Source organism: Aplidium turbinatum, chromosome 3 (assembly GCF_918807975.1).
Source record: "Aplidium turbinatum chromosome 3, kaAplTurb1.1, whole genome shotgun sequence".
NCBI classification, from domain to species: Eukaryota; Metazoa; Chordata; class Ascidiacea; order Aplousobranchia; family Polyclinidae; genus Aplidium; species Aplidium turbinatum.
In genome coordinates, this window is record NC_137474.1 from 36,347,774 (window position 1) to 36,373,515 (window position 25,742).

Consider the following 25,742-nt stretch of genomic DNA (forward strand, 5'->3'; position numbering starts at 1 on the left):
AGCCTTGCTTTTAGAGCACTGGTTCTTAAACTGGGAGATGCACCCCCCATGGGACCTGAAAACTAACATTAGCCTACTACTGTAAATTGGTTGGTTATAAATCTTCATCCTCAGACTGACATAGCATTAGGATAGGTGATTCCTGAAAGTTTTCACTGAGGTTTTAAACCACTGACGCAGGGCCGGTTACAGAGATGGGCAGAGCGAAGTTTCCCCTGGTTGAAGTGTTGTTGTCTGGGAATTATTCCATCGATTAGGTGCCGCTGAATGGAGAGCAGTCCTAAAATGCGTCGCTCAAATACATATAGGCTACCAGAGCCGAACCAGCACCACTTGATCTTGAGTTGGGCGCTAAACAGCTGAGCTAACGAAGCGGACGCTAACATTATTTTTATAATTCTAGCCTATCTCAGCTTTTATTGCTTCCAGAAATTAAAAAATCGCAGATGGTATTCTCAACAACGGTTGACGTACGTAAAAACGTTTTTCTTTTTTTTTAGCCAGAAGATTTAATTTCGCCGAGTTGAAAAAAAATTATCTGGCAACACTTCCTGAAAGGATTTTTTAGAGGACCTTTGATTTCGTCTGTTGCGAGAATAATAGGCTATACGGTACGAACATAAACAATGCAAATAAAAAAACACCATAACAATCTAGATTCCACAACAGACAGGAAGTAGCGAAGGACTATGTTAGTCACCGAGTCAGCCAGGCCCGGATTTAAGGGGGGCAGAGGGTGCAGGTGCCCCGGGGCCCCCGACTTTTGAAGGACCCCCCTTACGTGGAAAAAATGTGATTTTGTGTTGTTTTCTTTCTTTCAGGTTTTGAAGTTTCTGCAAAATGCTGTGCAGTGCTGGATTAATGCTATACTGCAGACGTAGAGGTGCTTTTTCGCGCCGTAGGCGCGAACATATTTTTGCACGGGGGCCCACCGATCTAAAAGTGCCCCGGGCCCCCCATCAGCTAAATCCGGCCCTGGAGTCAGCTGCTTTTTGTGTTTTTAATGTGACAAATGTCAAGCATCGGCATTACGTTGAAACAAGACAGGCTTAAGTTTCGTAAAAATGAAAACAAAAAGTTGTTTACTGCTGCGACAGTCAAATGAATTCTTGTGGTTTTATTCAAACATCAAAAAATATCATGCTCTACAAAAGTAGAGAAATAAAACAGAGTAATCTTATTCTCAGCGGGTGTAACCATAGTAACATACTTTTTTACACACAAAAATTATAACATAATTAAAATAAACTCAAACGTTTTCGAAAAGTACGTGTGTCCTCATTAGGAATTAAATCTGCAATATAAATAAATGTAAAATCGTAAGATAAATTTGACTTTGCACTACAACTTTAACGACACTCTGGACTGAAAAGCACAAACTGAAAGAAATGACACAAGAATGATTACGAGTAAATTATGTGGTGAGAAACAGATCACATGAGGTGTAAACTACAGGCATGTGAGATGTGACAAACAATTAGTCCATTAGAACACACACAAAAGAAACGATGAGCCACAGGCGAACTCGCAAACCAGCGCCGCGTGATTTTGAGCCGGGCGCATAACCACTGAGCTAACGGGGCGGAGAAATGATTTAGAACCCAAGAATCTTATTGGTAGGCTACCGGGCCCAAAATAGCCTTTCAACGGCCCTGGCTTATTATGTTGAAATAATTAGGCCTTTGCAAATTTTAATCAGGACAAAGAAAAAGTAGCAAGTTTTCGGCTACCGTACTTAAATAAATAAGTTAAATAGATATCGATTTACAGCAAAAAATGATACTGAAATGTTCTTTTACATCGAAGAATCAAATAGGTACCGGTAGTTATATGCAATACTGTTACTGTATGTCATGTAGGCCTATACTAGCCTACATAGCCTAAAATAAGATTTTGTTAGCAACGTGGGCTGTTTTACATGCAATAGGCTATCTTTTAACCTCAAGCTATAAACATCCAAAAGAGGAACTTAGTTTCCTTCCTGATCAATGTTGTTATTTCTACCAGCTTTTCTTAGCAGATGTATTCTACTGATCTGACAAGGTGAAATCAATGAGGTGTAGATTTTATCTCTTACCTGAAGAGCAAGAGTTAACTAGTTTGGTTTCGCTTACGTTTGCTTTACTGAAACTAAGTAATAACAGCAACGTTTCTATTGCGCCACATCCAGTGGTGCATATAAGGAATAAGGTAGGCTAGAAGGCATTGGTCACCAAGAAAAGTCTAAAAATGTAGAAAATAACTCGTGTGAGCAAATATTTTGAAAACTTAACTGTTGTCATCTACAGTGCTTCTAAATAAAGGCCGCAAGTAATGTCCGTTCTGACTTAGGCTACAAATTTTATCTAAACTTTTACTGTAGGCTATCTCGTCCCCAACGCAAACAAATGTTTCACAATTTCGAAGCAACACACTCAGAAAAATTTGCTGAACTCGATCGACACGCGCTTATAACGATTGATGACATAGAATATGGTAGCCTACATTGACGAAGTTATGTAGCCTACTGTAATAAGCTATAATTTGGAACACAGCTTCAAAAGTGAGTAATCTATGTGCTGACAGTGGCCTATGCAGGATTTTTTCAAGAGACTATTTGAATTTTTTGTTCGAATAGAAACGAAAATGAATTGAAAAAACGCCTATTTGCTGATAACAACCAGAACCAGTAAGCCATAGCCTATTGTCAAAGGTTAGCCTACCATATTCAGCTTGCATTGATGACAATTTTTTAGTTTGCGGCAACTAGTTTACTAGCTTGGATAGATTTTCTCATTGAAAACAAAAATCGCATACGCGTATTGAGGGTAAACTGAGTTCAGTGGCGTAGCCTACGCAGGATTTTCTTACTCGCGAAGGAGAGCGTTCGTTATAACTGGACATTTTTTGTCGTAGCCTAAAGCAACTGTATGGTCTGACCAAGGTTTAAGGTAGCCGAGGCTATCTCTTGGTGAAATATAAACTCTCACGGTTTTAGCGTATGTCACTGTACTTTTGAATGGAATTATTAGATATGTCAATATGAAAAGCATGATGGTAGGTCTAAACAGATATAGGCTAAGTAAAAACTGTGATAGTTCGATTAACAGGCAATGTCATCAGATTGAAGCATAATTCGAACCTCTCTGTGAAAATATATTTATGGAGCGTAATTTATTATTGTACTTTAAACAAAAATTATCACCTTCTGAACATATATATAACGAATTATAGTAGACCTACCCTACAGGGCCGTGTGAGCACCATTTCGTGCCCTCCCCCCCCCCCCCCCCGAAATTCACTAGTGGGTCTTTTCATTAGTAAAGGTGCTTAAGATGTTTTTCAAACCATAGCTTGTAAATTCGGATCAAAAACATCAGACTGACAGCACAATCTGTTGGGACTCCATTTTCGAATTCATAATATGGCAAAGGGCTATGGAGTTTAAATAAATTAATTAGGTAAAAGATTTTCATCATTGTCATTTTTAGCCTGTGAAGTGAAGACCTTCCTCTTTTTTCCCAGCCTAGTCGATCGTGTGTTTCTTTTATAGTCTACCAGTAGGCTATGTTGTTCCTCATTCCACGAAAACTAAAACCTAAGAAAAAGAATGACGCAGTGTTTGTCTTAAAAAATGAAATAAAACGTTGGGTTGAATGCGTAACAGCCCACTTCAACAAGGTAGTTACAAAAACTTGGTGACGTGGAGTTTCCTTCCGTATGCACCCCCCTCTCAACAACGCTTCTAGATGCCATTATTAAACATCTTCGTCGTTTCACAAGCATTTAATTTTGGACAAGACTTATGCTATCAACCGTTGAAGCACATTTTCCATGAAATCGAAACCACAGTATTATTTCTTCTGTAAGCTTCAACAAAATTGCTTAGATTACTGGTTTCGCTGATTTGCACCAACTTAATATGGTTTAGGGGTGGGCCCCTAAAGAGAGATGTGGGGCCACTAAGCGGGGTTTTGGAAGCGATAAATAGGGCCTTGTGAGATTTAAGCTATTGAATATCAAGCTTCTGGACTAATATTTTGACATTTTTTTAATTTCAAATAGCAAAAAGAAAATAAACAAACTGAAATAAGTGAGCCCTTAAAGCTGTGCCTCTCCCCCAGAGTATGAGGAGCGGTTAATACAACCCTGTTACCCAAGACTACTCTTGAACAATAACATGTTTACAACAACGCTAAAAAATCAACATCTTTTGGAAAGGGGGGCATGGCCCAATGCCTCCCCTTCTTTGTACGCCACTATATGCTGGTTTAACGTTTTTTCCAAAACTTGTATCGACAGTTTGTTTGCTTTTTCACAAAATGAAACAATTCGATAAAAACTTTGTATCTGAACACAATCTGCTTGGAACAGTCCTAAATAGGTCTAAGCTTTTACAAGAACATAAAAATGGATAAAGGTTTTCTGCTTTTTGATTGCGACACTGGCACAGATGATGCAATTGCACTGATGATGCTTTTGGGTCAATCACACAATATCAACACTGTTGGAATCACGTGCGTGCAAGGAAATACTTCACTGGATAATGTCGTGATGAATAATCTCCGAGTCTTAAAGTTGTACGATCAGTTAGGCAGGGTAAGTGGCTACCAAATCAAAGACGTGAACTGATGTTTCTGAAAGTCTCTAAATGTTTGAAAAATTAAAGTTAGAAAGATTCAGTTGCAAGAAGTTCTAAAAAAACTTTAATGCTATATTCACATAATCTACTTCAAGTAGGCCTAAGCCTATAGTTACTAAATTGTGTGGAAGTGGAGTAAATTTCTGCTTGCAAAATTTGAGCAGCCTATAATAGGCTAAAGTGACATAGCCAATACACGGCTACAGCAACCACATATGAAATAGGCCAACCACTTTTACCAGGATCGGTGACAGGAGTACTTTGGACCCGGGTTCAGTATAATTATAGAGACCGTAACCTTCCTAAGGGGGCTCGGGATCTATAGAACGTCACAGCGTATTTTTTGAAAGAAGTGTCTTGTCTTGGGGCTCGAGGATATTGGCGCCAAGACCAAATTATCTTCTCAACGGCCCTGGCGCTACATGGGTTGGGAGACAGCTTGAAACGTAGACTTCTTTCCAGTGTCACGCGCAATCGGCCTACACTCTAATAAGAAAGTTAAAAAAATAAAATAAAATCCACGTTAACCATTTTTAACGTAGCTTAGGCCAACTGTCAAAGAATGAATAGTCTTTTAGGTTGGTCTACGCTTTTTTTGAACAATTTTATAAGTTCTAGGCAGAAAACGATTTGATGCGTACAGCAATGGTCTTTTCATTTCATAAACATTTACTTAGGCCCACTAAAAACAAAAAGTAGCCTTCTCCAGCTTAGTTTAGTCAATTTTATCTATTTAGGACATTAACTTTCAGGCTGAAATAGCCTACATTTTTTTCTGTTTAGGGCCTCTAATGTAGGCCTAGGCCTTATAAGTTAACTCACTATCTATTGGCTGTTATCAATTTTTCAGATTCCGGTGTTCAAAGGATGTGGCGTGCCTTTGATTCCAATTCATGACCCTGTTATGGCACCAGAATGCCACGGCAGTGACGGTTTGGGAGACCAACCAGATTTTTTTCCTGCAGCATCTTCTAAATTACTTGAATATGTTGAAGTAAGATGTTTGTTTTAATTAACCATAGATGGTGAAGATAGGCTATGTTCTAGCTATATAAGTTAAACCTACTTATCAATAAAAGTAGCCTATTAGGCTAAATAGATTAGACTGCTCTTTTCTACGATTCCACCCATAGCATCTTTTCACATATAAACTAGGTGGGCAATTGCCCACCTAGTCCCTTTGCTTGCCCCCCTAGCCCTTTCTTTGCCCCCTAGTTTGAAACTAGGTGGGCAATTTTTAATACTTAATTTTTGTTTAAGTTAGATCCAAGTTAAAGAATGAACAGCTAAATGGAAAGCTTTAGCATACATTTAAAACTTATGAGCCTACCTTTGACCTTACGGTACTTATAATATCCTTAATGTTCCACTCAAGCAGATTAATTAGCAATTTGTGTTGTGAGTAGCCTACCTCAAATTTTGTGTGAGATTCTAAATTAAGTTTGTTTCCTGATTTTCATCAAAATAAAATACCAGCTCTTTAGAATCATCTAATTCTGCAAAGATTCAACTCATTATAATATCTTAGCAGTTGTGTTTCATAGATTATCGCAGTGGCGTAGCCAAGGGGGGGGGGGGGAGGGTTGGGGGTTACAATCCCCTCCCTTTGGCACGCTCGTGACGTCACGACATTGAGAATGATGCTTTCAGTCTCTGTCTCTAAAACAAAGTTTGCCTAATTTTAAACGAAATAGCATTAAAAGAGCGAGTTTTGCCATAACCAAACATTCAAAATATCTCAGCTAGGAATTAGCAACAAGAAAACATAGAGCCTTAGCTTTATTATCGAAAAATGCCAAGAAAACACCATCTTATCCTTTTGCTATGCCACCGGACAGCACCATTTTACAGGAATATTTATACCCACATTTTTGTTGAAAATGCTCTCAGAATGCACCAAATTCAAAGTAATTTTTCAAAATTTTCTGGGGAGGCCCCCAGACCCCCCGCCGCTGGGTGTCGCCTTTGGCGAAGACGCCGTCAAAACTCCCCCTTTTAAAATTCCTGGCTACGCCACTGAATTATCGCAGTTGTTTCTTTCTACTTTAGTACAAGAGACCTAGATTAAATTTTATTACATTATTATTTATTAAATATTGTGGGTGGGAATGAATATAGGAAACAATTATGGGTCTCAAAAGTTTAGTCTAGGTATACCGTATAATATGCCTTTTTGCCCACAATTTGTCTGAGAAATCTACATTTTTAAGCTTACATGTTTTACGTTCGGGAAAAAAATGCTCTTTTTCCCATCATTTACGCGCGAAAAGTGCCCTTTTTAACATAACTCTCGCACTAAAAGTGCCCTTTTTTGAAAATTTGCCCACCTAGTCTCAATTTGTGAAAAGATGCTATGATTCCACCCAACTAAAAAGTGTGTCCACACATAGTCTAGGTTCACTTCAAAGCATTCAAAAAGTTTTCTGAATTAGATAACACTGGTCTACAAATTTCAACTTTTTTTTTCAGGTTTGGGTTTTGATAACTGATCTTGGCTAATTTTGGGGCGCTGAATCCGAAAATGAACTCAGATTTTCTCTATCACATCAAGTTTTCTTTCTATCGTTGCCATTATATTATGAAATTGACCGATTTTTACCCTTTTTAGTGCAGTAAAATGTCAAATATAATTATTTTCTGAGAGCTATAAACTTTCAGACATAGAGATATTTTTACACTAAATTCATAAATTGGTTCAGATTTCCTCTAAAATAAACAAAATTCCTGTTATGATAATTGTAATAGGACATAGTGGAGATTGGTAGCGTTGAGTTTTTCCATGCTGGCTTGACCTCCTTGTCTTAGCTTCTCAGGCGTTATCTGTGGGTCAGCTGCTATCTCTGTGCAGCAGGGTTACTAGATGTTAATTTGGCAAGGAGCCAACTGCACGTTCAAAAAGGGCCAAAAAATAGCCAACTTTTAAAACAAGGGGCCAAAAATAGGGCCAACTCAGATTGCCTAAGCAATCTGCGGAGTTATTGGCATCAAGGCTACAGGAAAGGAAACTTCTTAAAGCTGGTACAAGCGTGACATTTTATCGCAAACGAGAAGAGGAACTGCTTTCATATTTTGTTTCCCACAATGATTTCGTTTATTACAACAATATAGAAGGGCTTCTTCTAGAAATGGGATTACCACAGTATGATGCAGACGAATGGAGACTTTTCATTGATAGCTCCAAACGAAGTTTGAAGTGTGTTCTACTTCACAATGGTAACGTGTACGGTTCTATTCCGATAGGACATTCGGTGACAATGAAAGAAGAGTATCAGAACATCAAAACCGTTCTTGAAAAGTTGAAGTACCATGAGCATGGTTGGCTCATCTGTGTAGATTTAAAAATGATAAACTTTTTGCTGGGGCAACAAAGTGGCTACACCAAATACCCATGTTTCCTATGTTACTGGGACAGCAGAGCCAAGGATCAGCACTGGAACAAAGAAGAGTGGCCTCTAAGGCTCACCTTGACACCTGAAGACAAAAATATCATACGTGATCAGTTAGTTGATATCAAAAAGATCCTCTTGCCTCCTCTTCACATCAAACTTGGTCTCATGAAACAATATGTAAAAGCTTTGGATCATGAAGGAGAGTGTTTTAATTATATATGTTATGCTTTTCCTGGTCTCAGTGAAGAGAAAAAAAGAGCTGGGATTTTCAATGGACCACAAATCAGGCAATTATTAAAGGATGAAAATTTTGTAAAATCAATGTTGCCATTCGAGGCTAGAGCTTGGAATGCTTTCGGTGCTGTTGTGAGAAATTTTTTGGAAAACAGAAAAGCAGAAAATTATAAAGATCTCTTAAGGGAGCTACTGCTTAGTTTTGAAGATTTGGGATGCAGGATGAGCATCAAAGTTCACTATTTGAAGAGCCATGCGGATGAGTTTCCAGAAAACCTTGGGAAAGTTAGTGAAGAACAGGGTGAACGTTTCCACCAGGATATTAAAATTATGGAGGAACGTTATCAAGGTCGGTGGGATTGTCATATGATGGCCAACTATTGCTGGAGTTTTAAAAGAGAAATTCCAGATGCTGCTCACAAAAGAAAGTCCCTCGAAAGAGCATTTTTAAGCTTATAAGTGAAGAGTTCATATTTTATGAAAGCTCTTTTTTGACTGTTTTTGAACTCGCCCTGCCCAAGTCCCTTTGAGTCAATCTTTATTTTGGCACATTGCTGTTTCTGTGTGTGTCTTCAGAATTTCTGCACTCCATTGGAATGTCTATGTGCATATTGTGTGAACTGTAGGCTATAATTCAGATAATACCTTATCACCGTCCTATCGACATGTTCGTCAGCAGAATGTAGCTTTTGATGTTATTATGGTTGCTCTTTTGCATGTCTATTTTTTATTCCAAGGCATGAAATTTTAATAAAGATAACGCAAATTTTTGTGAATATAATATAGAATGCTTGTTTGCTAATTAAAGCTAGATTATTGCAGGTAAAACAGTGTTTATTGCATCAGAATTCCTTGTTTTGACAACAGAGGGGGGGCAAAAATTGATTTTTTTCAAAAATTAGGGATATTTCATATCTCAAAAACGTGATGTGATAGAGAAAATCTGAGTTCATTTTCGGATTCAGCGCCCCAAAATTAGCTAAAATGAGTTGTCAAAACCCAAACCTGAAATTTTGTGTAGACCAGTGTAATTTTTTAAAACTAGCCAAGGCCGACTTACAGTGAAAGCATGAGCTTAATTTAATTACTACCTTCTCCCGACGGTCTAATGAATGATTAGCCTACCGGTATTTTTACTTTACAAATTGAATTTCTTTTCTGACGATTATAGTTGACAAAGTTAAAAACTATTGAAAACTTTTTATTGAACTAAGCCACATATTCAAACTAAACATTTTTTCATTAAAACTTAGTTTAGGTTAAGCCATGTGGAGTTCTATAGTAGGCTACTAAATAAGCCTGTCTATGACCACTTAGATTTATTGCTGTTCCAACACAGATATAATTTTTAGACGGAGCATGCTGCCCATGCTATAGTTCGACTCTCAAAGATATACAGTGGAAAACTCAAGGTACCGTAAGTTTGTGGCATAGGCTACTCTGATGTAACTTTCCCTTCTTGTGGTTGGTCATTGTAACATAAGATTTCCGGATCCGTTCGTCTGTATGTAATGACCGAAAGAAACACTCCTTTGAAATCGTCTATTCAAAATTTTATTTCTGTAAAATTAGCCACATGGCTGTCGAAATTGGGACGCAACACCGTACACCACTAAAAACTTGTCACTACGATACAAACTACTTAGATAAAAGACGGAATTTTCGTCCAGCTGGCAAGCACTAAGCAAACAGTTAAATATGCGACTAACTTTCAAGCAACCATTTTACGAAATGACTAGAATACATTGCTATATCTCAAACTCACGTACGCAGTTACTGTGACGTCATAGTGAAACATTGTGAAGCAATTCTCAACAGGTGTGATACAAGTCTTACGAACGATGGTGCAATCTTGGCTCATTTTTTAGGAAAAATTCCATGACGTAATACGCTATGATTCAGTAGACCTGAACGGTTTTATATGACGTTTAATTTGGTGAACCATTTTCGGGAACAGTGGTCGATCAGACGATCACTGAACTAGGCTATATTTCCAAATAATAATATTTACAAAGAAGAGAAAACTTTAAAAAACTTTCAGCAAAATATTTTTACGTTTCATGTAGCCTACTCAAACTGGGTACCGCCAGGGTACCCCCAGGGTACCGCCACCTGGGGGTACCTCCAGGGTACCGCCACCTGGGGGTACCCCCAGGGTACCGCCACCACCAACTCAGCAACAGCCCTGCTGGCAAGATTGGATTCAAAGAGGAAGAAGCGCTGGACAGAAGCCATAGACTCAATCGACTTCACGCACTCCAGCCGCACAGCTTGGAGTACACTCAACAACCTCACTGGCAGATCACGTGCCTCTCGTCGCCAATGCCCCATTTCAGCAAATGCCATCGCCTCACAACTTGTGAAAAATGGAGTGCACAGAACGAGAGACCGTGAATCAGACAAGTCCGTCCTCAAGGAAATGACGGACCTCTGGAAGATCCCAACACCTGTCGAGGGCAACATCTCTGGTGAGTTTACCCCAGAAGAATTTGCCTCCGCCCTCCAGCACCTAAAGCCAGGCAAATCCCCGGGCCTTGACCACCTATGCCCGGAACTAATACTCCAAGCTGCTCCCTCTATGAGGTCCTGGTTAAAAGAATTCCTTTCCTGCTGCTTGCGTCACCTGCGCATCCCAAGAATCTGGAGAAGAGCCCTAGTGGTTGCAGTCCCAAAGCCGAAGAAGCCCCCATGGAATTCGAAGAGCTATCGCCCCATCTCTCTGCTCTGTATCCCCTTCAAGATACTCGAAAGACTTATCTACGCCCGTGTCGAACCGATAATAGACCCTCAGCTCCCTCGGGAACAAGCCGGCTTTCGCCACGGAAGATCAACTGTAGACCAGGTCACTCTGATGACCCAAGATATCGAGGACAGCTTCTCGGCAAAAAAGAAGGCTGGCGCCGTGTTTGTCGATCTCACGGCTGCCTACGACACTGTATGGCACAGCGGCCTTACCTGCAAACTACTCCGTCTCCTTCCTGACAGGCACATGGTCTATATGATTATGGAACTTGTGCAAAACCGCAGCTTTACCCTTTCCACCGGTAGCGGCCGACGAAGTAGACTACGTCGACTCAGGAACGGCGTCCCACAGGGCTCTGTCCTGGCTCCCCTCCTCTTTAATACTTACATCTATGACCTGCCTGACACCATCTCCAGGAAGTATGCTTATGCAGACGATCTGGCTCTCCTGCATCCAGCCGGAGATTGGCAGTCAATGGAGAGGAACCTAAGCCAGGACATGTCTGTCTAAAACGTTTTCTGCCTAGACTGGATAAAGTGCAGGCCTTACTTATTAGAAGAAATGGTGTATTGAAAACGACAATAATAAAACGAAACAAACAGTTGCTTACCGAATTCTTACATATTCCCTAATCACTTCAAATCTCCAGTTCTCCAGATTTATAAAACAATGACCACTCCAGTCCATGCCAAAACGTAAAAAGAAAGATCAACTAGCAAAAATTGTTAATGCATGGCCGGGTCACTCAAGCATGAAAATAGAATGGAGCAGAGATACAACAATAATATTAAATGGGCGGGGAATCGTTTCTAACATACCCACCCCCAAAACCAGAGTTTAACAAATGAGGGTTTTACCAATGTAAAACGATTAAAACGAAGCAAAACACAAACCAATTAATTGCCACAAGGTGGCCACATAAACGACAATTAACATGAATTATGCAAATGTCGACCAGAATCAAAAATATTCGCGGTTAGCAAGGATCACAATCGCAACACAAAAGCTGGCTTGCATTACACACAAACCTAATAGAACATACATAACAGTAGCTCGAAGACACGCCCAAGAAGAGTTAATAAACCCTTTTGACCAACATGCTTAGCGATTGCTAAGAATAAGCACAAAAACATAAGTCTACCGACAACTGGAAGTCAGCATAAACGGATACACGAAAAACAAATGATAGCATACATGGTACCAGTGGCAGAAGTGGGGATATGGCATAAACAAAAGCACACATACAACCTAATACTGCGCAATGCTATGACCAGCGCAAGTGACATTAACGTCAGAGCAAAAGTAGGCTACCAGAAAAAACACGCGACTGTTAGGTCGAGTCGTGATAGTTAAGCAATGAATTGACAAAACACAAAAAATAATATCGCACATAGCAAAAGCTTTAGTAGTGAGACAGGTGTGTGAAATAGTCAGACCAAACAGAGCTAAACAGCTACAGTGTAAATAACTGCAGGATGCAAATAGAAACAACACTATTAATGGGAGTCAATAACACAGTTATGGCAGAACTGCTGGATGCAAATGCATCGACGACACCACGTTAGCTGCGGTAGTGAGGAGCACAAGAATAATAATAGTAAAATAAACACAAACACGCAATACAATTCAAATATGAAACCTAAGCAGCATGAGCAATGTCAGTTGTGCAATCGTGCCAACCAGCCAGCCTAGAAAACAAAATTGTCATTTTAAAAGTCCATACTGCCCTCTAGCAGGCAGATCTTTCTGATGTCGCGGACAAACTCTGTACCGTCAGCAACCTTTACTCGCACGCGTCTGACAAGTTTATTAGTGTCCGGCATAACTTCCTTTACAATAGCCTTGGGCCAGTGCCCACGTTTAGTTGCCTCGTCCGCTACCAGTACCAAATCGCCTGGTTTCAAGCTTGGAGATGTGCTAAACCACTTTTGTCGGGGCTGCAACAGAGGGAGATATTGCAACAGCCATTGTTCCCAAAACTTGTCTGTGAGGTATTGGGTCTTTCTCCAAGAGCGTCGATAACCGTCAGCCTTCATAAAAACATCTGGCGATAGGGTGTCACAAGCTGACCCGGTGAGTATCATACTTGGAGTCAGGGCTTGCAGATCATCTGGTGACGATGGGAGCGAAGTGATGGGACGATCGTTTAAAATTCTTTCAATTTCTGCTACCAGCGTGAGAAGGTCGAACTCATCCAACGTAGCGTTTCCCACCAGCGACCGCATCAATTTTCTTAATAAACGAAAAAATGTTTCGTAGAAGCCGCCTTGGTGTGAGGCACGCGGAGGGTTGAAGTGCCAGTTCGTTTCATGCCGAAGTAAGACATCTGCGACTTTCTTTTGATGGAGGTTCTTGAGTCCTTGCCGAAGTTCGCGGTCAGCAGCAACAAAGTTTCCTCCGTTGTCACTGTACAGATCAGTAGGACAAACGTTTCTACGGCTGCAGAATCTTCGGTAGGCTTGAATGAATGCACTTGCCTCCAGGGATTGCACGACTTCAAAGTGCACAGCACGGGTCGCCAAACAATTAAAAATACAAACATATCGCTTAACACTGCTGCGTCCGCTCTTTACCATCAGTGGACCAAGAAGGTCGGTGCCAGCAGCTTGAAAAGGAATGGATTTGTTTACGCGTGGAGCAGGTAAGTTGCCCATCTGCTGTTTTCCGGCAGTAGCTTTCCAAAAACGACAGTTCATACAGGAATGCAAGACCCTTTTGACAGCTGACCGCCCTTTGACAATCCAATAACGGGAAGCAATGGCGGTAAGGACTTGTGAGCATCCCATGTGTCCTTCTCGTTCGTGATACTTCATGATCACTAGATCGGTGATTGGGTGCTGATATGGGAGAATGATCGGATGCCTTCTTCCGCTTGACAGAGAAGATTGTTGCAATCGCCCACCAACTCTTAACGTTCCGTTAACAACATAGGGGTTTAGGGACTGTAGCTCCTTCAAAGCCACATGCTTCTTCAACTGCAGGTCGGACACGAGTTCCACCGGGGCGTCGAATCCTGGGTGGTTATGGAGAACTGCGAACACCGTCGGGTATGTTTGATGCTGGGCGGCTGTGACAATGGCAAGTTCAGCTTCGTCCATCTCCTCGACAGTGAGCGAATCTGTCTTAACAGTCAAGGAGTCATCTCGGCATTTCCTTTTCAGGTACAATTTGAAGCGAAGCAACCATGCAACCGTTCTTTGTAGATCGTGGAAATGCGAGTAGCGGGTAAACAACCGACAGAGAGAGTCTGAGTCCGTAATCGCGTGTTGCTGAGCTGAGCAATGTTCAATGCTTTTAACCTCTGGATCGTCTGACGAAATTCCGCCAACAAAGTCGGGCTGGTTTGGCCAATTGCTCGTGACATCATGCAAAAACTTAGGACCATTGAACCAAAGCTTAGCGGTATTAACTTTATCAGGCCAAACTCCCCGAGACGCGAGGTCAGCGGGGTTTAAGGTAGTCGGTACATAATGCCATTGATTGACACTGGTAAGCAAGTGAATAGTGCTCAGCCTATTAGCCACAAAGGTGTGGAAACGAGTCGAAGTATTATTAATGTAACGCAGCACAACAGTTGAGTCTGTCCATAAGACAACACTATTGAATTTAAAATCACACTCTGTCAGAATAAAATTGCAGACTTTGGCAGCGAGCACAGCAGCAGTGAGCTCCAGGCGAGGTACGCTAACAGGCTTTAATGGAGCCACTCGAGACTTTCCAAATAGAAAATTACAAATTACTACAGAATCATCATAAAACACTTTAACATAAAACACGACCCCATAGCCACTGGTACTGGCATCACAAAAACCATGCAATTCAAAGCGGATAGCACATTTACCAAAAAGAGTCAGGCTTCTAGCGATGGAAACACATTCAAGCTCTGGAAGGGCCTTTAACCAAGCTTCCCAATTAATGTTTACTGGCCCAAGGCCATTAAGGGGTTCATCCCAATCAAGTTGAGCGTCACAGGCCTGCTGCAGGAGTTGCCTAGCAGGTAAAATGAAGGGTTGTATTAGACCCAGTGGGTCGTATGTTTGCGAAATCATGGAGAGAACGCCTCTCCGGGTGTTGGGCTTTTGTTGAATACTCACCCTCACCTCCATGCAATCGCTTGCAGCATTCCACACAACACCAAGGGTTTTCTGCGTTGGAAGCTGGCACTGCGGCAGATCGACTTTCGACGCCAAGTCTTCCTGCAACACAGAACTCAAGACCTCTGCACTGTTAGACAGGAATTTAGTTAAATGGAAGCCGCCACTTTGTAATAGTTCACGCAGTTGTTGTATTAGTTCGATAGCCTGATCCGGCGATTCACATGAATGACAAATATCGTCAACATAAACATTTTTTAAAACTGTGTTAACAGTGTTTTGATCAGCACCTGTTTCATTGTCTTGGGCAGTCATCCGAAGCGCGAAGGCAGCACAGCATGGCGACGACTTTGCTCCAAACACATGAGTTTGCATACGGTAGTCGACAGGTTCCCGCTTGAGATCATCGTCCGGATACCATAAGAATCGAAAGGCATCCCTGTCTCCTTCGTCTACACGTACTTGGGAAAACATGGCCTTAATATCGCCTACAACAGCGATCGGATGTTGCCTGAAGCGAAACAATGTTCCTACAAGGTTATTGGTGAGATCTGGGCCATGAAGCAGCTTCTCATTTAATGACACGCCTTTAAACTTCGCGCTGCAGTCGAAAACGACTCTAAACTTGGCCGCATTGGTCGTGCAGTGATGGGGCACATAGCACGTCTTCCCTGGTGTGTCTACCACACCAGTTTCAAGTGGCACAGCATAGCCACATTTAACATATTCCTGCATTTTACCACGATACTCATTGAATAACTCCGGGTCAGCAATAAATCGGCGCTTCATTCCCTCTAAGCGCTTGAGTGCCATAGAGCGATTATTGCACAAGTCCGGGTCTTCATCCTTCCACAACAGCCCTACAGAATAGTGTCCATCCACCTTCTTCACTGTGTCCTGCATGATCTGCAGCGCACGTTTATCCTCAATTGAAGGACAGGGGGTCTGTGGCTCGTCGAGGTCATTAAAATCCTGCAACAACACATTTAACATTCTATCGCAAGACTCCTTTACGCTAAGAAAGTTTACCATTACTGGTGAGTTGAGTTGCCTATCGCCACCATCTTTCCCATAAATGGTCCAACCCAGAAGAGTGTGCAGTCCACATGGTTCTCCTGGTGCGCCAGTACGAACTTCCTGCAAAAGATAAGCCTGGTGAAGATCGCTGCCCAATAACAACTCAACCTTCCTATCTTTTAGTTCAGGGAACTTTAAGTCCTCCAAATGACTATATGCACTACTAAGTGCTTCGGTGGGAATACTGTGGCTGACATCCACAATCTGGTCCATCACCAGAGCATCTGCAACGGAAAACACAGCCTGCTCTTCCATTCCCTGCACAGCCAAAAAATCAATTTTCTTGTCATGAAAGGAGACAGCATTGGTGGTCAGCAACTCCACATTGCTTTTTGTCGCAGCAACCCCTAAGCGAGATACGAGGCTTGAGGAGCATAGACTGACGCTAGAACCTTCATCGATAAAAGCATAAGTATAGGTATAGTTGGAGGGGTCCCCAGCCCATACCTTAACTGGCAAAACCTTAAAAATTGTTGTCCCAGATGTTGCTGGCACAGTTGCGGACGTTGTTGCTGAGATGCCCTTCTTCAGAGCAGAGGGGCTTTCCTCTTCCACACGGTTTACATGCAGAAGTGAATTATGCCTCGATCCACACGTTGCACAAGATTTCTTAAATCTGCAATCAACCACTCTGTGGCCTGCTCTCAAGCAACAAAAACACAGTCTATGCTTTTGCACCAGGGTTCTTCTTTCTGCAACAGGCTTTTGTTTAAACATCTCACACTTCCATAGGGCATGCGACTCTGCACACAAACAACAGGACTCTTGCTTATGGTTAGCAGATTGGGAAATCTGCTCTTGGGTTGTGCAAACCGAAGCACGCTTGTAGCCACCTTGCGGATTAGATCGAGCCATCGTTGGTTGTAGAGCTCTCTTAACATCTTTGCCTGGTTGCATAAGATGGCCATATTGGCTGTCGGCTCGAGAGGCTGCATCCTCGACCAAGACTCTTAAATCGCCAAACGTGGCACAGTCCGATCCCAAGTGATTAACATTAACAAACTGCTCCTTTAACTTATAAGGAAGTCGCAGGAACAGCCGTTGAAGCACCTCATCACTGTTTAAAAGATGGGACTTACCCCAGCCATCGAAACTGACTTCACACTTATACATCTTGTCGCAAAGCTTTGTGAGGCCCGGCGCATCCCACTCTGAAATAGGGGGTCCTTGCAGCAAATCTTCCTTCACTTTGGCCATGAGTTTTCCAGGGTTGCCAAACCTTTTTCTCAATCTATCCCATGCCATTCCATATGCTCTTTCACTATTTTGCAAGCAACTCAGGCCAGAAATTACTTCCAAGGCCTGGCCTACACAATTGTCCTCCAAAAAGGCGATGCGATCTTCAAAGCTTAGATAGTTTGACTCAATGTATCGTTCAAAACGCCTTTTAAAGTTAAAGAACTTTAACACATTGCCGTCAAACTTCTCCAGCGACAACCGAGGACCATGAACATTTTGAAACCCTGCACTGAGCTGGGGTTGAGGCACGACGATGGGAAATTCACTACTATTATTAGCTTCAGTGCGAAAGGGAGATGTGTAAGGATTAAGAATATTACTAGCACTACTGCTGCCCTGAAGGATACCCTGTTCTGCTTTTACAGGTGGTATCTTTACACCACTCTCACGGGGTGTCACGTGACTGCTAGACTCAGCAGCTTTGCCTGTGTCACTGCCTGCATCCATAACTACCGATGATGTTTGATGTGACACTCGCTTGGATTGCTCTCGACAGCTTCGAATGAGGGTAGAGCATGCTTCAAGCAAACCATAAATGCTTTCCCCCATACGGTTCATCCTAGATTCTATTGAGCCTGATTGCTGTGGTTTGCATTTGAGTAAATCTAAACGTTTAAGGGAGAGCTTCCTTTGAAGTTCAAGGCATCTTTTCTTTACCTCCAAAACTTCAGAAGAGCTCAGGAAATCATCACTTGAGCATAGCTCCATGTCGATGGAAGTTATGCCAAGCTCGATTTCAACCAGCTCTTGTTCTAACACAACAAGACCTGGCAGCTCTTCGCTACTGTCATGTTGACCACTAATATTAGAGGCGGCCTCATGCTGCTCTGTTGAGCCACTAGCATAACCATTTGGCTTACTCCGTCTTGGAGTTTGCTTGGGCTTTTTACGAGCCATAATTAACACACAGCAATATACAAGCTACAAAAAACAAAATCTGTATGGTACTTACCTTTGGTGAGGTGACAATTGACCTTCACGATGTTACGGAGAATGTCAGTAAGCAACCTACTAAAATTACAGGGTTTAACGGTAACCAGTTCTACCTGACTAGAACAATGGCCTGACAGAGTACAGGCTTAGAAGCTTCAATCTTTGGCAGACCTGACAAGACTGCCCAAAGTGAAGATCTATTTACAAAATTTAAACCAAGTTTACAACGTGGCGGGCTCAAAGGCACAAACCAAAAAATGAATCCTTGGCAGACCTGAAAAGACTACCCTAGGATAACAAACAACTAGTTACAAAGTTCAAAGAAACTTTACAGCATGGCAGGCTCAAAGGCACAAACCAAAAAATGAATCCTTGGCAGACCTGAAAAGACTACCCTAGGATAACAAACAACTAGTTACAAAGTTCAAAGAAACTTTACAGCATGGCAGGCTCAAAGGCACAAACCAAAAAGTTAATCCTTGGCAGACCTGAAAAGACTACCCTAGGATAACAAAACAAATTACACAACTAGCTAAAGTGAGCTAGACAAAGGCACATACCATAAATGAATCCTTGGCAGACCTGAAAAGACTACCCTAGGATAACAAACAAATTACACAACTAGCTAGAGTTAACTAGACAGGCATAACCTTGCACCAAGCAAAGGTATGTTTTATAAATGATGTCTAAAACGTTTTCTGCCTAGACTGGATAAAGTGCAGGCCTTACTTATTAGAAGAAATGGTGTATTGAAAACGACAATAATAAAACGAAACAAACAGTTGCTTACCGAATTCTTACATATTCCCTAATCACTTCAAATCTCCAGTTCTCCAGATTTATAAAACAATGACCACTCCAGTCCATGCCAAAACGTAAAAAGAAAGATCAACTAGCAAAAATTGTTAATGCATGGCCGGGTCACTCAAGCATGAAAATAGAATGGAGCAGAGATACAACAATAATATTAAATGGGCGGGGAATCGTTTCTAACAATGTCAACTACATCAACATATCTCCAGAAATGGAAGCTACAGCTCAGCAAGGCAAAGACAGTGTCGGCGGCCTTCCACCTAAACAACAAGGAAGCAAAACGTGAGATCAACATTACCACCGATGACGAACACCTACCCTACTGCGCCGAACCCACCTACCTCGGCGTAACCCTGGACAGGTCACTCACGTTACGTCACGTACCGACGACACCTGGAGTCACTGCGCAAAAAACTATCTGCGCGCGTTGCACTTTTGAGGCGGCTGGCGGGTTCCGGCTGGGGAGCTGATGCGAAAACCCTTCGCACAGCTACCTTGGCCCTTGTCCATTCTACCGCTGAGTACTGCGCACCAGTGTGGTGCCGCAGCTCTCACACCCGCCACATTGACACCGCCATCAATGACGCACTACGCACTGTGACTGGATGCCTGCGTCCCACTCCAACGGACTGCTTTCCCATCCTTGCAGGCATCCAACCTGCTGAGCTTCGCCGTAAAGGAGCCATGATTTCCCTTGCTCGTCGCGCACTGGACCCCGACCACCTCCTCCACAGTACATTCCAGCGCCTACCTGGAGGACAGCAGCGACTGAAATCAAGACGCCCATTTGTGCCCGCCGCACGACAGCTTCTGAACAACGTTGAAGATCTTGGAATAAGTGCGGCACACTGGACGAACTACACATGGAACATGGAGTGGCAAAACAACACCTCCCGACTCCGTGATTTCCTACCCGACGTCGATCCCCACCCTCCGGGAATGTCCCTCGCAAGACTTGCGTGGGTCCGGCTTAACCGCCTACGAACCGGCGTCGGTCGCTTTCGTTCAGACATGTGCAAATGGGGCCTGGCTCCCTCACCGGGATGCGAGTGTGGCGCCACAGACCAGACAGTAGATCATGTCGTCCATGACTGCCCAATCCATCAACCACCACATGGAGCGCCTGGACTGAAGGCCCTGGATGACGAGACTGTCGAGTGGCTGATGACATCATGCCCAAACATATAGTCCAGAAGAACAGCTCATACGACGAAGAAGAAACTGGGTTACAAAACCTAAAATAAACCAAAGAACTATTCCGTCCCAGTAGCCTACAAGCCCTACAATTTTCACAGTTAGACTAAATATGACTTGTTTCAAGTAGGCCTAGGTATACCCGTGTTAAAACTTTTTTCATTTCATGCGCAGAGGTGTAGGCTAGGCCTACACGCAACAACTATAGGCTACAGAAGCTCTATAGACTGCTTTCATTATGAAAATCGGCGGTACAGTATAGGCCTATACGATCTCATTCAATAAAGTTCTGTAGGCTAATGAACAGATGAGATGGCGTTTAGAGACAACTAAACCTTCAAATAAGAAAACACCAGTAATATTGACTCGGTCTACATTTTTGGCTTACATGGACAAATTTAACTCACGTTGTCTAAATACTAATTAAAATATTTAACAGATTGTGGCTACTGGACCTCTCACAAATTTGGCACTGGCTGTTAAACTGGACCCCGAACTTCCATCAAGATTAATGGCGGTTTACATTATGGGAGGAACTCGTTTCGCCAGAGGTAGTTCCCTGTGTTAATGACAAATTTTCCAAATTTAAATTAGCTTATCTGGTAGCTTGCAAGTTGGAAAAACGTTAACAACTTAAGACAAATAGACTAAACTAATTACTTTTTGGTGTATGGGATTTAGGTTATAGGCTACTGTGCATTGGTTGGTTTTGATTTGTTAATCTCGGACTGATTAACCCTATTATCCTTAGGTTCTGAGTTCCACCGAATCCCCAGGTGGTGCTGATTCAGCACCCAGTTTAAGCCTCTGATTGGCTTTGGCAGTCTCTATAGCTGACTAGCACAGCAAAAACAATAGGCTACACATTAACATAGCAAAGGTCGAGAAAAAGGTAGAAGAACTGGTGTTGTTGCTTCTGTGCACATTAAAAGAGCTCTGTCTTGGCAGTCTCGCATAAGCTACTTGTAAAGGCTTGGAATGGAATCACTGACGCTGGCCCGATTACGAGATTGACAGAGTGGCGTTTCCTCTTCCTGTTTCCTCCATCCACCAGCTGGCTCTGAATGGAGAGCAGTTTTGAAATACATTGCTCAAGCGCACACCTCAAGCGCTGAACCAGCGCCTCTTGATCTTGAAAGGTTTCTTCGTGTGCAAAGTCAGGCACTTAGCCACTGAGCTATCGCAGCGAGCGACTACATATCAACACCAAGTTGAAATTACAGACGCCGTAGGCTCCGTAGCCTACTTGTGTGTAAGATCATGGTCAGCTATAATAATCAGATCAGATTGAACAAAAAGTCAATAGGCTAGGTCACATGTGTCAAACTCCTGGCCCGCGGGCCACTTCCGGCCCGCGATGCAACATTTTTGGCCCGCAGTATGGTATTAAATTCTTTTTAAATCTGGCCCGCCGATATGCTGCATCATAAACAACTTCAAGTTTTAATCGATAATAAACTTACATAACTAAAATAAACAATGTGAAGAAAGAGGAGTTCTTCCCGGTTATACGCACAAGGCTGAGCAGTGAGCACTCACTAGTACTGCGAGCAGTTGCGATTCACTAACCATAACGGTGTAGCTTCCACGCTAGCCATTCAGACCATCTAATCGTGTCTATCGCTGTCAATTCTTGCTACAAATCGGCTGCCGAGAAACATAAAATAAACAATAATGAAGTTATACGTGATTAAAACTTAATAAACGTTTAGTTTACAAGTAGCCTACTGTAGGCCTTCAGTGCGTATTTGCACGAGCCAAAGTCCTCAATATGCTTCATCAAGTTAATGTTAAGACAACAATTTATTGTTTACGTAGTACTCGATCCAGCTTCATAGGCAAACACGTGTCTATCGCTATTAATTCATGTTACACTCGACTGCCGAGAAACACATGTTTTTGGAAAAGTCTTGATGGCTAGTGTGGAAGCTACACCGGTATGGTTAGCGAACTGTTCTTGGAAATGCTTGCTGTTCTATGGTGAGTAGTCAGGTAGTGCCGAAGCCAGAAAGATTGCTCCTTTTCAACAGGCCCACTGGTCACAGCGGTAAGCCATAATCTCTTCGTGGGAAAATTGCAACATAAGATTCCCGCATCCGTTCGTCTGTATGCAATCACCGAAAGAAACACTCTTCTGGAAACGTCTATTCAAGAATTGTATTTCTGTAAAAATAGCCTCAAAGCTGTCGAAATTGGGACGCAACACCGTACCAGGCCCGTAACTAGGGGGGGCGCAGGGGGGGCAAAGCCCCCCTGCAAAAATGTTGGCACCCCCTGGAAAAAATTATGTTAATTAGCTCTGTTCGCTGACTTTTCAGTTTTATACTCAATTTTCTTGTGTTATTTAATTGTAAACATTGTGTGTTTAAGGGTGTGGTAGAATGTTGTCTCTAAAACAAAGTTTGCCTAATTTTAAACGAAACTGCATTAAAAGAGCGAGTTTTGCCAATACCAAACATTCAAATATCTCAGCCAGGAATTAGCAACAAGAAAACATAGAGAGTAAAAACAGAGAGAGACTGTTCACCAGGCATTTGATAATAAAAGTAATTTGCGTTTTTCTGGTGACTATTTACTAGGTTACCTCCTGATGTTAAAGATGATAACTAGCTTTTGTATTTCCGACGTTTCGTCAGCAGTCAGCACGACTGACTTTATCAAGGTGGCTAAAACAGGTTAACACAACCTGTTCAGCAACGATGGCACAACACAAATTGTTCTAACTAAAACGGACTAAAACATAGAGACTTAGCTTTATTACCGAAAAATGCCCTAGAAAACATGATCTTATCCTTTTGCTATGCCACCGGACAGCACCATTTTACAGGAATATTTATACCCACATGTTTGTTGAAAATGCTTTCAGAATGCACCAAATTCAAAGTAATTTTTCAAAATTTTCTGGGGGAGGCCCCGCAGACCCCCCCGCTGCTGGGTGTCGCCTTTGGCGAAGACACCGTCGGTCTTTGCCCGTCAGCCGTCAACCCCCACCCCCTTTCAAAATTCCTGGCTACGCCACTGACTGTTTCTATGATAAACTAGTCTAATGTAAACGTTGTAGGCCTATTAGGCCTACGATTAATGTTCTTGCGTAAATATACCCACATTGTGTACAAACGTCGTATTTCGTACATGATACGGAAGGTAAAAGTTGGGCTCCCTCTAGAATACTTTTTGCCCCCCCTGCTGCTCCAAGCTAGTTACGGGCCTGCACCGTACGCCTCTAAAAACTTGTCACTGCGATACAAACTACTTAAAGACGGAACTTTCGTCCAGCTGGCAAGCACTAAGCAAACAGTTAAATATGCGACTAACTTTCAAGCAACCATTTTACGAATGACGAAAATAATTTTCAATATCTCAAACGCACGTAAGCAACTATATGTGACGTAATAATGATAAGCAATTCAAGCACCTGTTCAAGCCTGGCCAACATCTGTTCAAGTTTGGTCTACACCTGTTCAAGCCTGGCCTACAGCTGTTCAAGTAATTAAAGATTTAATGATGATGTAAGCTGCAGCTGCAATGTTTTACAGGTCTTGCAAACGATTCTGCAATCTGCTCATTTTTAGCAATAGTCCATTACGTCAGACGCCAAGATTCAGTAGACCTGAACGGTTTTATACGACGTTTGATATGAAAATTGTCCGTAACACCCACTTAGTGGCCGTTTAAGCCCACCTGGTAAGATAAAATACCAAACAACCTAGGCTAAGAAAAACTCTAAACTTCCACGTGATACAACACTGTAATGTGCTGTTGTTTTAGGTAACACTTCACCTGCTGCGGAGTTTAACTTTTACTATGACCCAGAAGCTGCGTATTTAACTTTGCAATGTTACTCGCATGCCTGCCCAGTTCATATGGTCAATTTTGAGTACACGTGTCAAAACAAGCTTTCCTGGAAAACCTACACAGATTGGCTTTCTGTTTCTCAAAATAAGAAGCAAGAATTTGCCAAAGTAAGTTCCAAAATTTTCACTAAGATATTGCATGCCTTGATAAAGGTCTATTTGCTATTGACGTATTTTCCGTGAAGGCAATAGCCTAACGCATAGCCTGCACAGCATGTCTCAATCAAATTAAATAAAAACAAATAGGTTTCATCTTTTTTAAAATATTGGTATTATGAACAATTTGATTTTCTTGCTGTAGAAGCGGGGATCCACGTGTAGAAGTTAAACAAAAAGCATTCTTTTTGCAGATGGTCCTGAAGCCAGTCGAAAAGTTGAAATTGAACAGCAAAAGCGCAGGAATTGTCATTTGCGACCCTTATGCCATGGCGATTGCTATAGACCCTTCCATAGGTGTAGATCCAGAAAATGTGCGAGCGTGTGTGGAATTGGGTGGCCACCACTCAAGAGGCCATGTTGTGGTGGACTATATGAAGAAGGACCCGGCATTTGCTTCGGTTGTGATGTACAATAGCTTGGATATGGACAAATTCGTCAGCCTGTTGAAAAAATCCTTCATGGAGGACAGCGTGATACCCAGTGGTAGAGCTCGAAAAAATATTGAAGGTAACACCAGCAAGGTTCCAACAAGTCTAAAGAAAAATCTGAGAGAAAGTGCACAAGGCAAAAGTTAAGGTTTGAAGATAGGAGTTTTGGTTGGTCTGGGACTTGCCTCCACAAGTTTTGACAAGGTTTACCAAGACTTAGTCCCCTTTTGCCTATTTTCTGGTTTAAGAATGATTTCTATACAATAATCATCAAAATTAGGTTTTTTTAGAAGATGGAGTTAACGCTTTGGTTTAACAGTGAAGTTAAATTTAAAATCACTTTTAATGACGACATAAGAATCACATTATTTCGTTTGTTTTTAGAAAGTTTTAAATAGTGTTTATGGCAATCAAGGGAAGTGTGTATGGATCGAAACACATCGGACATTTCACACACGTATCTACTTTTGGATGAAAAATTTGTCACAAAGGTTGATATAATTTGTTCTGCTTATAATTTTAACAACGATAAACTATCGCAACCACGATGTGCACAAACTTTAACTACTTTGGGCTTTTCATCACAGAAAACTTCAAACAAATTGCACGAAGTGTCTTCTAGCTTCTCCTAACTTATAACAATGTTCCTCAAACCTTTTTTCGCCGCGGCTCAAAATTCATTGATATTTTTGTTGAAATGACTTTGGCGGCCTACATTTAATCTGGCCTTGCTGTTAGTTCTACAATTCCCTTGCAATCAAAAGCTTCGAGAACCACTGCTCTATAAGATGTTATTCTTTGTTCACGTCACTAAGAGCCCTCCTCTGTATCCGCTACTAGTGATATCATAGAAGTAGTGTTTTTATTGCATGCTTTGCTGTACTTTGCTGATCAACACGGTAGATCAAAAAATCTATGTGCTCGACACGAGGCCTTTTTCAGTAAGCAGTTAAAAAGATTATAT

At 41.9% G+C, this 25,742-nt stretch overlaps 1 protein-coding gene across 1 annotated transcript; it reads left to right on the forward strand.

Annotated features, from left to right (window-relative positions):
* The first annotated feature begins 4,389 nt into the window (after nucleotides 1-4,389).
* Nucleotides 4,390-24,925, forward strand: LOC145766762 (inosine-uridine preferring nucleoside hydrolase-like). Its single transcript, XM_082578467.1, has 6 exons — nucleotides 4,390-4,578; nucleotides 5,472-5,615; nucleotides 9,597-9,656; nucleotides 20,777-20,888; nucleotides 24,106-24,299; nucleotides 24,542-24,925. The coding sequence occupies exons 1-6, from the start codon at nucleotides 4,390-4,392 to the stop codon at nucleotides 24,923-24,925; spliced, it is 1,083 nt and encodes a 360-aa protein (XP_082434593.1).
* The last annotated feature ends 817 nt before the right edge of the window (nucleotides 24,926-25,742 follow it).

Coding starts and splice junctions, on each gene's coding strand:
- LOC145766762 (XM_082578467.1), top strand. CDS start 4,390: ATGGATAAAGGTTTTCTGCTTTTTGATTGCGACACTGGCACAGATGAT. Junction 5,616..9,596: donor AATTACTTGAATATGTTGAA/GTAAGATGTTTG, acceptor TATAATTTTTAG/ACGGAGCATGCTGCCCATGC. Junction 24,300..24,541: donor AGAAGCAAGAATTTGCCAAA/GTAAGTTCCAAA, acceptor TTCTTTTTGCAG/ATGGTCCTGAAGCCAGTCGA.